General features: G+C 36.0%; 1 protein-coding gene across 7 annotated transcripts in view; it reads right to left on the minus strand.

Moving 5' to 3' along the window:
• FGF14 (fibroblast growth factor 14) overlaps window positions 1–14,367 on the minus strand; it is a 395,796-nt gene that overhangs the window by 80,966 nt on the left and 300,463 nt on the right. For 5 of the 7 annotated variants that reach the window (XM_040054757.2, XM_058419210.1, XM_058419209.1 and 2 more), the window contains 2 exons: window positions 9,026–9,136; window positions 749–852 (listed from right to left, as the gene is read on the minus strand). In XM_040054757.2, the coding sequence (XP_039910691.1) occupies window positions 749–852; window positions 9,026–9,136 (215 nt within the window). The remainder of the gene's footprint in view (window positions 1–748; window positions 853–9,025; window positions 9,137–14,367) is intronic. The other 2 variants (XM_040054759.2, XM_040054760.2) reach the window with 1 other exon arrangement.

Genomic DNA, 14,367 nt, shown 5'->3' on the forward strand with positions numbered 1-14,367 from the left:
AATACCTGACAGAACTGCCAGTTCACATTAAAGTCTGTTTGCCTTTCAAAGGAATCTAAGACCCTAAATTTATATAAAACTGAGGAATTTTATATTCACAACACACTGAGTGATTAGCATCAAATCATTTGAAATATCAGAAACAATCTGAGGTCTTTCAAGTCACTTTATCCAAAAGTCCTCTTTGTGACTCAAAAGACTTTTTTTAAACTTTGATCATTCTACAGAGGTAACAGTTCCTCACAACACTCTTTATTTCCTTATATCTGATATTAAAAAATCAATAATGCTAAGCATACAGTTACAAGATTATGGTGATAAACCATAAGATTGTCACTGACCTTTTAGGTGGAAATTGTATTCTTAAATCTCATCAATAAAAATAATGGTTAGAGCAGTTTTTGAATTCTGAGCAAGTCACTAACAAAATAACTGCAGGTCTTTTTTAAAAAATGCTGAAGAATTGAATTGAAAACTATAATCTTTGTGGCACATGGCACTATATCACTACAGCTTGCCAGGAAGAGCTCTATGGTATGTTTCTTTCGGATTGTTGATATTCAGACTTTCATACACAGTACACAGAAATTTCTACTGTGTCCATTTTACAGCTAATGCTACACACAAGCATGGTGTGTACAACATACACAGACATCACAGAACTTCTTGAAAGTGGGCACACATCCCATTCCTGTGTAGACTTCAGCTTCAGCTGTGCCTCCTAAACAGAGTTCAGCAAGGTACTTACTGATGTGTAGAGGAAACCTTCTCCATTTAGGGCTATGTACAACCCAGTCTTTACACCCTGGATAGCGACAACTCGAAGCCCCACTGGTATAAGGTTGAATAAAGCTGTGAAGAAAAAACATCACCAAATATAAATATGCTATGTTTAATACAATAGTCTAATAAACAGCACTAGCAAAAAGGAAAGAAAAAGAGCTCCTGTATAATTTTTTTATGCTTTTAAAATTAGACTAACTCAGAAAATCTTAATTCTTTGATTCTGGCAAGTAGCTCTTTATTTTCCTGGGCATTTTGATGGTTTTTGATTAAGAGGTACACTCATTAAAGACTGATGTCAAGGGATCTGTGATTTCAAAATATTTTTTTGCTTTGCTTCTGTGAATTATATATTTGATACAAGCAGTAAGACACTGGTATCAGGTAAAGACAGAGGCTTATCATAGTTCATAAAAGCACTGAAATATGTGCTTGACTCTAAATGTGCATAAATGTTATTGAACAGAATACAGAACTTGGGGTAATAATTAGAAAACCACCTAATAACAAATACACTAGAAATACTATATATCTCTGTAGTAATCCAAACAGCCACTGCTTTGATTAGTGTTTGAAAAAAGACCAATGTCAATAGTGGGAGTTCACCAGCCTCACCATAGAAAAACAAAAGCTGTGTAAGTAGGTGGCATGAACCAATTCTTCTAAAACTTATGACAGCACACACCTATATTACATTTACTGACTCATGCTAGAAAATTAGATGCAAAACACATGTCGGTCTTGGAAAAAAAGACCTGGATGACACAGAGTTCATGCTAAATATTTTTCCACTGTGGATGAGCCAAGGACTTCCAAGTCCTTGGATGAAAACCAAAAGCACAACCTGTGTGTTCAACATATGCAGGAACACAGTAACACCTACAGTGAGCTCCTCAAAATTTAAGAAGGACATCCATAGGTGGGAGCAAGAAGTGCATTGTATGAGGCTATCTGTAGTCAGGATGCTAGAGCTAAAGCCCAAATCAAGAGAAAAAGGATCATGTAACTGCAGTAGATAAATACATTTCTCAAGGTGTGAAAATTCCTGTTTGGTCAAAGGACAAAAATCCACAATTTGTTTATGATGACTGTGATCAAGTCTTTACAACTAAGGAAAAAACCATAAGTAGGCGACTAGAAATATAGGCAGGTATAAAAAGAAGAGAAACCTTTCCTTTGGCATTGTCATGCAGAAAGAGAATGTGTAACATCAAATAATTTTAGGAATATTCAAAGCCAATATAAAGCTAGGAATTGTAGCAGAGTTCTTCCTAGAGCGGTAAAAAGAAAATATATTCAAAAGAACTCTAGAAGAATTGAAAACAATTTGGCAGGCTTACAAAGAAAATAAAAGAGATGACGAGAATTAGAACAAATAAATAACATTTTCATTTCTGTCATTTCCAAAATTCTCCATTACACTAGGATATTACTGTGCTGTTTACTAAAAAAAAAAAAAAAAAAATTTGGTACAGACAAGGTTTCCTCTCCAATAAATGTAAAACAGTGAAATATGGCACTCACAGAAAAGATATCCTATGAGTTTATGGGCTAAACACAGCATGGCTTGAGGGCTTTTAGTTCAGCATAATTTGGAAGTAAAAAATTAGTTATAAAGTCATTATCCTCAAATGAAAACACTGTCAAAACCAGCAAAATCACTGTTGTGGGTTTTGGAGGGGGAGTCTGTCACAGCAAAACTAAGTATCAGATGGCAATTGAGTTTGGATTTTTTTCCTAGAAGAAAAGAAATTGCAGTATCAAACTTGCCTATGAACACTTTGCTAATGGGACTGAAGGAACAATTGAGAGGACACCAGGAAGAACAAACAAAACTTATATAAAGAAAAGAGGTGAACACAAAAGACAAGTCAGCCATGCGAACTAAGTCAGCTAATGAAAACTAGCTCCTAGTCATAGTGGTTTGGTCAAAAATTCAGAAATCTAGACATTATTTGCCATATTACCAATAAAAATAAAGCACCAAACCTAGAAAGAATTCCACTCACCACTGAACAAGAATTACAGGTAACACAGTGGTGTTTTGTGAAGCCTATAAAGTTACTGAAGTAGTTTATAGTTGCTGGTGAATTCAGGAAGCACTGTGGAGGGCATGCAATGCATTTTTTACTGCCACCAAATTTTAAATGGAGATTTTCAGAGCTCCTGTAATTAGACTAAACCCTTAAAATTTTAGTGTGACCTTAAATGCTGCCATTCTGCACATTCAGAATATTCAATAAGTTTCACATAATCCTTCACACTTGAGTGAAACTAGGGAGGCCAGTCTACATTCAGCTATTGATTGACAAATATTCAGCAATGTGTTTCATACTGGGGTCAGCAAAACAGGCACTAATAAGGCACAACAAGTGGTTTTAGTGCACTTCGAAGCAGGTCTAAAGAAATTTGATTTCCTCCAGAACCTGACTGAGCAGCTCACTTTACTGAGCAAGACTTTTGTGTTCAATTACACATTTCAAACATTTCTAGGATTCACATGCGCTATACCTCACTCTAGGAAAAACCTGCCCTAGAAAAGCATAAAGCCACCTAGAGTCTGCTGGCATTCCAGTTCTGCACAGCCAAACACGTTCTAACTTGAGAGGGTAGCTAAAAAGGGCCATGTCCCCTGCTTCCTTCTCCCCTTAAGAAAATGATCTGAAACCAAAACCTGGGGAGTGGGGAGGGCGGTCCCTGAACATCTCTATGTGCCTAAAGCCAGTTCAGTGAGTCCACAGACGAGCTGAGTGTGGGGGGCACCCTCCAACAGCCCAGGAAATAAAGTGGTGCCAGGTGCTCAGTGCTCACATGCTGCACACTTAAGTAGAAAGCCTGGCAATTCCAAATGTAAGTGAGATGTGAGAGCATCGGGGAACAGATTGGCAAAAATGGTGCAAGTAAATCCCTTTCTCCTTGTCAGTGCTAAGACTGTGCACACACCCTTAGCTTTGCTCTGTATTCTATCTAAACCACAGCTATAAAGCATTTGGGCTCTCCTCTTTTTCCTAAGCCTGCAAGCCTACTCCCACCACAAAAAGGTCAGAAAATGGGGCTGGGGACAGTTATCAGGAACAACTGGCATGAAAAAGGGTTATATGTTTAGGTTTCATGGAGGAGACTTGCAGGAACTTCAAATTTGACATGGATTCTAATCCTCAAAAAGTTTTAGCAAAAGTCTGAGTCCACTTTTTTCATAAGCAATCACCCGTTTCTTGAGCAAAACACAAAACTGCCATATAATTTTTCCTTCTTTTATGTTACACCAACACAGTCCATTAACTTGAAATCTGAAATGCCTGAAAGCAGATATTTCCATATTATACTTGTGAAGTCTATTTAGGTACAACTGACCTGTTGTCAGCTACAAGAAAATTGCTATTTCACTGTTTTTCTCAAGAATCTTGTTGTAGACTGATTGCTTAAGAGTTATGAACTTTCAGTCCCTTCTGCACACACACTGCCCTCGTGACAGTTAACAAAACTTTCCACAGCACCAAATCTCCAGTCAGATCAAGGCAACTATTTCTTCAATTTATTTTCATCTGCAGGCCCACAGGCAAAAATTACAACTCCATCAACTCCAACATCTTTTAGATTGGCGATGACAGCAAAGAGATTTGTGTTTAGAGGTTTGCCCATTCATTTCTTATGTAGCAAACCCATTCTACCTGCCCAATCTTACTGAAGACATAATTAAAACTTTTTTAAAAAGTTTTTTTACTGAACATTGACTGTCAGGCTGAGATTATCCCAGTGGGGGAAACAGGCTTACCCAACTCCCAGAGGTGGTGTAAATGGATGAGTAAATGCCTGTATAATTCTTTGAAGACAAACTTCAGTAGAAACCAGTGCAAGCATCAGGCTGCAGATATTTCAGTGCAGTAATCCAAAATTAACATTCATTAATCCAAATTTAACAGCACTGCAGGTGTTTTTTTCCTAATCTTTATGTGCTTCATTTCTATCTAATTATTTCCTTTACCTTAAAAGAATGCTGTAAAGGTTTTTTTTTTAGTATCTTCAAACCAAAATATGATAGTGGTAGGTATTTCATAAAGACATTAAAAAGTTAATACTTCCACATTCAATTTGGAAGATATAAATAGAACATTAGAAGGATGCATTAAAAGATGAAAATAAAGGAATATTAAATGGTTGCAGGATTTCTTAAAGAGAAACTCTATCAGGTACCAAGCACCACAAAGGAGGTAAAGCATGTTGCAGCATAATAAAAGATGTGCACAGCACAGCAGAGTCAAAGTTTCTTGGATAATGTTCACTTTTTCATTTATGAGTTTATGAAAAAAACTACCAATGAGTAGAGAATATTATATATATTTAATTAGAGACTATTATAAACATGTTATAAACACGGATGTAATTTCATAAAGGGGTACAAATTGCAACATTTAAGTGTTACTATCAGGTCTGCCACCTATAAAGGAGAGCATCATGATTTCTGTTGCATTTTTTCAGTGGTTGTTGGCTGAGATACATGCTAGCTGAATTAAAACAGGCTATAGAGCTGAAAGATTCAGGGTTTCAATCCCAGAAATTAAAAAGTCAGAATTGTCTTTTTCTTAAATTAATTAGTCTTCCTACTAAACCTGCCCTTCGTTCATGAAACAAAACTTTGAAGATAGACCAAAGCCTAAAAATGGGCTGGTTTAGGTAAGGAGGACAAGAGGAGAATGTAATGCTTATTATTACAAGCACATATGGAAATTGTTTCTATCTCTTTATGATTTCTGTGCAGTAGCTTGTTTTTCCTAATTAATACTGGTGAGACCAGTGAAGGAAGCTGCATTTTTATCTGTAAAATCCAGGAAAACTAGAGTGAGTGTGACAGCTACACTGAGTAGGACCTCAGTAACTAAAGCTTTAACCACAGTCACTCCTGCCTTTGCTACAAGCAAGACACAAAAGCAAAGCAGAAACCGAAAGACACTAGAGAAATTAAATGAAAAAAAAAAGCTAAAACAAGATATCACTGAGAGTGGGGCAAAAAAAAAAAAAATACAGACTGTACACACAAGATCGTTTGATTGTTAGCTAACAGCCTTGATTTGGTGAAGTGATTTAAGGAAACTCAGCACAATAAACCAATAGGTGCATTGATTACCATTGTTTAATGAAACATCATTATCTTGGAAAAGTTATGAGAAGAAATTACAACCATGAACTGAAAACTGTTGGTCTGTTTAGGCTGCGTTCTAATATCATGGCCATCATCACGAGCAGAGGAAAGTACATTCAGGGATGCAATTACACATCATGTCTTTCTTCCTTTTTCATGCAAGTGTTTGCACACAGTGATGGACTAAAAATCTTGTCATCTCTCTCTGCAGTCTCTAGCCTTTACACAAACTGGGACAAAGAGCAGCTGATTAAAACCACCGGTACAACTCATTTTGACTTCAGATAGAAGTGAATCTTAATCTTAGTTTGAGCTACCTCTCTATAACACTGTGACTCCAAAAGTGTGTAAACTGATGTTTACTGACACATGTAAAATGAGTACAAAATATAATAGGCACTTGAGGGAATTTTAACTTCAAGTACTCTCTAACTGCTTGACACAGAATACATGGCAACCACACAAAAAGTAGCAGCATGACTAAGCTTCAAACAGTTTCTTTGCTGAAGACAAAAAAGAAACTGCTTCTTTTTTCTCTCCCTCGGTCCTCACTCCCTCTGGCTTCTCTGACACCCAGTTACTCAGTGGGCTCTTGTCAGGGACAGCGAAGAGTGCGGAAGAAAAGTGGAAGGCTGGCAGAGATGTGCATCCTTTGGCAATCTGTATTTCCTTTTTTTTATGAAACACACTTTGAATGGAAGTCATCCTCACTGTGCAGGTAAGTATTCTATCTGTCCTACGGACAGCTGGTACATGTCCATCCCTTCAGCCACTTGGCACATTAAATGGGCAGCCTGCAAGCACCACGGTCAGAAGCAGGATTTTCTCCCTCGGGCATCTGCCAAGTCATTCACTTGTAAGCCTCAGAAAGAAATTATCATGCTAAGGAGCTCACAAAATAAAATATCAAAACACTAGAAATTCTACATATGAGAAAATAATTGTTTTAAAGTGGAAGAGAGAAGGAAAAACAATGTATGCTGCAATAAACAAAAGCAATTGGGGAAAAAAGCTTATCAGGAAATGAAAGGCAACAGAGTGGGAAAAAAAAAACCCCAAACCAAAAACCTAAGACTGGCAACACAAAAGAAACAAACACATATTCACACAATAATGAATATATCAAATAGGTAAATCTTTTCAGCTCTTAATATAGTGTTGATACATATATACCAACAAAATTTCAGATGTAGACTGTAGGCCTTCCTGGCAAATACATTAATTTTCCATTCCTCTATTCTAAACTGTCTTTACTAAAAAATATTGGAAAATTGGAGTAGTTAAGAAAAAAAAAAAAAAATTCAACCAGTTAAAGACAGGGAAAAAAAAAAAAGCCTTTGTGAAATAAAACCCCAAACCTTTTTAGCCGAAAAATAATTTTGTAGTTAAAACAAATTATCTAACAATATTTATGCAAAATACACAATACTTCTATATGGTATTAGGCTGAGTTTGGAGAAATTCAATATTTCAGAATATTTATAATATAGAACATTTATTCTGCATTTTGGAAAAAGAAGAATAAGGGAGATGGGCAGAGAGCCAGAAAATCAGAAACGCATAGAAGAAGGGAGAGAAGGAGTTAAAACAACAACAAAAAAGAGGACGATTTGTGAAGCTGACAACATCAAAAAGAGAAAAGGCACTGTGGTCTAGCTTTGAAAAGGCTCCAAATCCATAGAGATTTAAGAATTAAAAAAACTCTCAGAAATAACAATAAATCATTACAAAATTGTTGCAGTCATACACACCTTCTCGCCGAAGCTGAAAATAAGAGAGAGAAGCAGAGGGAAAGAGATATGCACTTGTATCCTAAGACAGTTCTTAGACCTCATCTAGGCAAAGGTTCTATAAAGAGTGAGAACAATCTTGTCTTGTTTAAGGTCTTAGTATGTACCCCATTACTGAAGGGGGCATGAGAGATGGACACACAGAGGGAAGAAGAGAAAAAGGATGGGGGTGGGATGGGGAAGGCATGGAAGGGGAACAAAAACACTTGGAAAACAAACAGAGAGATACACATAAAAACATATTAACCAATTTTTCTCAAAAAAACCCCTGCACTCAAAAAAACCCCTCCAAAACAAACAATAAAAGATGATCATGCTATCTGCTGATGAAAGGTGTTACAAATGACAGCTGTGCATCAATTAAAACAGAGACCTTACCAATGTAAGGCAGAAACCTCAAACACCTTAATTTCTGTAGCCTAATTTCAACATTTTTAAGGAAACTAAGGGGTTATTTATGTATGCATAGTAAGAAAATAAATCTTGTGTATTAAAAGTGCTTGAAATAAAATTCAAGGTGACAGAGAAAAGTTACTTAAGTACACCTTGATAATTAAAATAAACAAAACAATAATCAACTTTTTCTAGAGTAAGAATAGGTTTGTTTAGTTACCATTTGCAGCTGAAGTTATCAAACATATATATATGCTCATTGAACGAAAATATGTAGCAGCATCATAGGATAAGCATACCAAAGCAGCAACATACACGGCCTTTCAAGACCTCTTTTGTTTGGAACATTTTTAAAAACTGCCACTTTTTCTGTCTCTATAGTGGCAGAAAATCTCTTAACATCAGTGGAATTCTGGCTGGCATAGGATTTTTAGTACCTTCAGCAAGGTAATTTAGCATGTGTTTTGTGAAGATCTTTGGTAGTTTAGCACAGATTTATTTGCTTGTAAATTCAGATTTTTCTGGGAAATTTAGTTTCCATGTCTTGTTATTTCTTTGTTATTTATTAGACTATAAGAAATTTTTGTTAGATAAGGAGTTTTTATTTTAAAAATTTATTTTAGTATCGTTTTACCACATTCATAAAATTACCAGAAGATATTCATTGGCCTAAATATCTCCCTCCTAAGGTCCATGAGCACTTACGCCTTCCCCTTCAGAGGCAACACATTTAGGCCAATGTCCTGCACGAGCCATGCTGGTGGTCATCAGGCTTTGAACGGACAGAACCCTCCTCCTCGGGACAAAACACATTCAGAAACCCTCCAAAGGCAGGCGTTAACACGGTGCCTGTGCATACACATTCGAGCGGTGCGATCTGCGGGTGCGATTAAGACATTCCCCTGGGGCAGTCACTTACTAGAATTACTGCTGTCATCCTTGGTTCCATCGAGACTTCCATCGGGGTGCATTTGCAAGTAGTAGCCTTGCCTGCAATATAACCTGGTCACTATACCCTTGAGCTGGGGATCTGAAAGACAAACATATTTTGTCACTAGCCTCAAAACTTTTTCCAAGAGTTATCCCTACTTCTCTCACTGTAGGAGGATGTTTGGTGAAGCAGCAATGCTGTCTTAAAAGTAAGTACTATAACAGGATGTGTGCTGATGGAGATGGAGAAAAATCTCTCTGCAGAGCGCTGTTAGGTCAGTTCTGTGTCCTGTTCTCTGCCTCCAACATCCTTCATTATAATCAATACAGGTAAAACAGAGGAAAAAAGAACACCCGAAATACCCACAGTCAAAAGCTTAAACCATATTAAGCCCTGCAAAAAATTTTAGACTTCAGCAACAAGTATAGCTCATTATAGAAACTAACAAAGCATTTGAAAAACCCTACTGGTTTCATATATGTTAGCAACTTACTGTACTGCACATACGTTTTAAGGAAACTGGGAGGAAAAAGTCTGTTTCCTTTCCTATCAAAAGCTGTAAACTTATCTGGTGTTATTTGTAACAGTACCATCTGAAGTTCCCAGAATATTTTAACCACACTAGAAGTAGATCCCACTCACCTGCCTCTCCCACCCCGCCCAGGGAATAATAACACCCACAATCAGGGCAAGACATAATCTTTCTTCATCAGAAAGAAAAAGCTGAAAAAACTCTCAGTAAGATAAAGCTATAGGAAATCCAGGTAGCTGGAACAATAAAGGTACTCCATTTAATACTCTGCATTTATGAAAACTGTCAAGAATTGGGCAGGGAGTGCCAAGTCACGAACTTTTTGATTCGCAGCACAGAGGTTGCCTTGCCAAATCACAAACTGAGCTGTTGGACAACTGGTTCAGAGAAAGAAGATATCACATCTTTAAAAAATGCAACAGAACTACCTCTGTGTGATATCAGTATTAATATTGTTAAACATTAACTATTAGGCCCAGTTCCAGGCAGCCAGTACATAAATTTGTGAGAACATTTGCATTAAAATATCTATATCATATCATGCTTAGCTCTGCAATAATGAATTAAATTCTTAAATACTTTGATACAGACATATAATAAAATAAACATGTGAACTTTGAAGGAAGACAAAAAGTATTTTCATGCAAGCTTGTGGGCAGAATATAAAATTTGTGTATAATTGGTCTCACAATTAATCATGCTTGGTTACTCAGAGTATCCTAAGGGGACATGAAAACCAACAGTGATAAACAAAACTGCCTCTAAATAGTTCGTACAGAAATTTCTGTAGAGGCTCAGCCCTATGAAATTATCCTCAAATGTTAAGTTTTTATTGAATATCCAAATTACAAAGTCATATTAAACAATAAGCCCACCTAAATTAAAAATACAAGATAATAAAAAAACGTTACTATAAATAGTAACCCTGTAAGACATCTGAAGCATGGAAATAAATAATATGGACAATTGAAGATCAGCATATAAGCATCTTACAACTTAAATTTTTAAAATTTATTTTAACTGAAAATTTTGCTTTCTGTTCATTTTTACATTATCAAAAGTTTATCTTTATACAAATATTTTTAAAAATTTTAAACATGTTAAACTGTAATTCTTTTGAATGTATTGTCATCAACAACTTCATCAGGTGATTCAAAATTATTTTCATAATTTAAAAATTAAAAGCGAGTTCCTTTTGCACAGGCACTATTCATGTCAATGCATACTTTCAATGTGTACTTCAAATTGACAATTTTAAACATGCTTCCTTAACACTCATTAAAAAGTCATCTTTAAAGACTAAGTAGAAGTATAATAAAAATATCATTAAAACTAGATTTTTAAAAATTATTTACAGGAATAGTATCAGCATTTTGAAAAACACTTTCCATACCCAAGGAATCATGAATTAATGACTTTTTATCAACATTTTCTAGTGCAAAGAAGTTTCATAGGAAGGCCAAGTACAGTCTATTCACTGTCACCAGCTGTTTACATCTACTGCTTCATGGGAAAAATGTCAAACTTAGAGGTCACTTTCAAAGTTGTTCTTTATACTCATTCTATTATTTTTTCTAAATTGACAAATTAAATATACTAATAATTATTCATCTGTTTTCATCAAAAGCATTATTTAAAATTAACCCTGCTTTGCCAGCTATCCAAAATTATATCTGGATGAAAGTGAAATGACATATCAATCTTGATGCAAGTCATAATAAGCAATAGTCGCAAAGACTACTCCATTCAGCTTCAGTAAATATCTCCAAGATGAAGCAGGCAATCCTGTCAGCAAGAAGTTTATCTCTTCTCCTTGCAGAAAGATAAATTACCCTTTCAGGTCCTTTTTGAGACACCTGAGCTGCAAGCAGAGAAGAGAAATCTGCTAGTCCCTGTATTTCTGTAGCATTTTATCTACCCTTTGTCTCTTGATAATCTTACAGGAACAGTCTTAACTTCAGATGATTTACAAATGAGTTTCTCAAACCCTTGTTGACCACTTTCTTTTTTTTTTTTTTTTTTTTTTTTTTTTTTTTTTTTTTTTTTTTTTTTTTTTTTTTTTTTTTTTTTGTCTGCTAGACAGCAAAAGTGAGCAGCAATGCCCAGAAACAACAGCAGAAGACTGGTGTTGCCTGTCCATGGGTGCAGGTGTACTGGGTGTGCCACCTTTTCTTAACTCTCACCACAGTGACAGACAGACTAGCATTTATTCTTACCCTTCAACCCCCACACTCACTTTTATCTTCCCACATGTAAGAAAAAGACAATGGCAAGAAAATACAGCAAAAAAATAAAACAGAAACAGGATGAGAGCAGACAACCTCACAAAGGAGTTCCCAGATCTCATTATTTTATTATAGAAATTTTGCTACTAGTTTTCTTAAAGTCCTAGCTGCCACAGTGAGGTTGTTTTGTGAACAAGATAATTTCTGTTTAATTTTAAACACCTTGATTTCAGGAGAAAAAAAAGCAAACTCCACCATGCATCAAAATCTATGGAACAGTTCAACATCTCCTAACAATTTTTATCAACTTCTTTTTGCACCTCAACTTCTGAGGCTGAACAGTTCAGCATGACATGTCAGCAATGCCCTGCGTTGGGAAAAAATTATTCTGACTTGTCATTATTAGAGGTTGTCTCTTAAAAATCAAAACCATACTGAGTGGACAAAGCAACAGCTCCTCAAGCCTCTTTTTCACAGCAATCTATGTGACAGCAGCCACTTGCAGCCCACTTTTCTTGCTGTTTTTCCTTGTCAGTGGTGATGGCAGGATGCATGATTGCAGTTAGCACAAACACTCTGTCAGTAGCTTTCTGATGTCCTCAACAAAGGCAGAGTTTAATTAAGATGTCTTCCCTCTCAAATAGTGGCTACAAAAATGGTTTTGGCGTTAATTCATGACAGGCTGAGTGCAGCTCTTGCTCTAGCACAATTATGACGCTTTATGTTTTGAATTGTGAATATTTTGTGTTCACAGAGAGAATGGCTTTCACAGGTACTTTCCCACTCCTACACACTGCCAGGACAGATGATTTAGAAACTTTATAGATTTAAAATAAACTAGGGAAAAAAACTTATTAAATATGAGAGTTAAGACATAGATGAATTTAAAATGCTGAAAGAACAGTGGTGAACATGCCTATTGCATATTTTAAAAATTAGTCCCTTCTCCCACTGGAGTTTTAGGTTTTAGTTTTTATCAGAGGAAGGCACTTTTTTACTGTCATTATTTATCTCCTCCCTCTTCTATGTAAAGGTACCAAATAAAAGCCCACTGACAAGCAAATGTTTAATGGGGGGATAGTCTTACATCAACTCATATTCTTATGGAGAATAAACTGCACCATCCACTCAGCTACCAGTCTGTCACAAAATGAATCCCTCAGTGAGCCAAGTAAAAGCCAGTGTTTAGAGGTACATTCTGCTCAGATAGCAGACTATCAAACTCACGATAACTGCTCCATGTCCTTCGTGTTTTACTCGTCCTTTATTCTTTGTATTTCCAGCTGGCAGTTTTCACTTTTGGATATTTTAGTACGAAAAGTACCACTCATATTGGTCCAGAAAGAAACAGAGCATTTTTTATTTAAGATTCATGATGCTCTGATAGTCATCATGACTTGGCTGTCATGTCTTGTTCACTGATGTTATGGTCAGCATTTGTTAGGAGTCTTTTCCCTCATCTAATAAATTTTATTGAAATATAAAAAAATCCCATTATAGTCTGTATTCAGATTTTTTTTAAGAATCAACCCCCCAAAATCCTGCAACCACCAAATTTCTTTTGAACCTGGGAAGTAAAATACCCACCCAAAATCCAGAGTGTCTCATCCACTCCAGACACATCTCTCTAATACTTTGTAAGGCCTGGGAAGTGCAAAAAGTCCCTTTTCCTGACTTCTCACACGAGAATATTCCAACAGTAGTGTGTGTGTATGATGCATTGGACTGGAATTGTTGCCATCTCTCTTGCTGAAGCTCTCTACTTTGTATATAACTACTGCCAGCAGACAGGTTAGACCCCATCCACTATACCACAGTTCATGACATGTTCAGTCCCTCACTGACTTCTGCACAGAAACTTATTGTTTCTTCAGATTAATGTCTAGATACTTTTTAAAACTTTAAACACATCTCTGTAGTTCTTACTATTTTAGAAACTTTCCAATAAGCAATTCAACTCTGGAAGCAGGGAAAAAAACGCCACATAAAAATTACATTTTCTGTTTTGGATTCTCATTTCAGGTATTTCAGTTCCTACTGTAATGCTTTTCTCAGTTTTCAAAAGTCATCTTCTTCTGAAGTGTACTGCTTCTGTTCAATTGCAACAGTACTCAGACAGGTACAGTCGTTGCAGATGATCATATTACATTTTGCCTTGTTTTTGCCAAGTCTTGCATCGTCATTGCAGCACATAAAAGTGCAGGGTCCTCTGAAATGTGTGTTATACAATGGTAACGGCAAGCTTCCTGAAGCAAGTACATTGCCAATGAGGAATTCAAAATGCAGAACTTTGAACCTCATTTAAAGAGATAAAATCCTAAATAGGCATCTAAAACCATCCTTCATTATTAAAGTCTTCAGCTGTTACAGTGATACAACTCTTGCATTCCAAAGCTTTATACACTTCTAACTTCTTTATTAGACAGTCCTATCACCTGGTGTCTCAATGTTTCCAAGTTTCTGATCGTGTTTTTACCTTCTCTCATTGTTAATAGGAAATGATAAAATATGAACATTTATTTCATATGCTAGTGCTCTCTCATTTTATATATCATATAAATATATATCATTCA

This window comes from Hirundo rustica, chromosome 2 (genome assembly GCF_015227805.2).
Source record: "Hirundo rustica isolate bHirRus1 chromosome 2, bHirRus1.pri.v3, whole genome shotgun sequence".
Taxonomy (NCBI): Eukaryota; Metazoa; Chordata; class Aves; order Passeriformes; family Hirundinidae; genus Hirundo; species Hirundo rustica.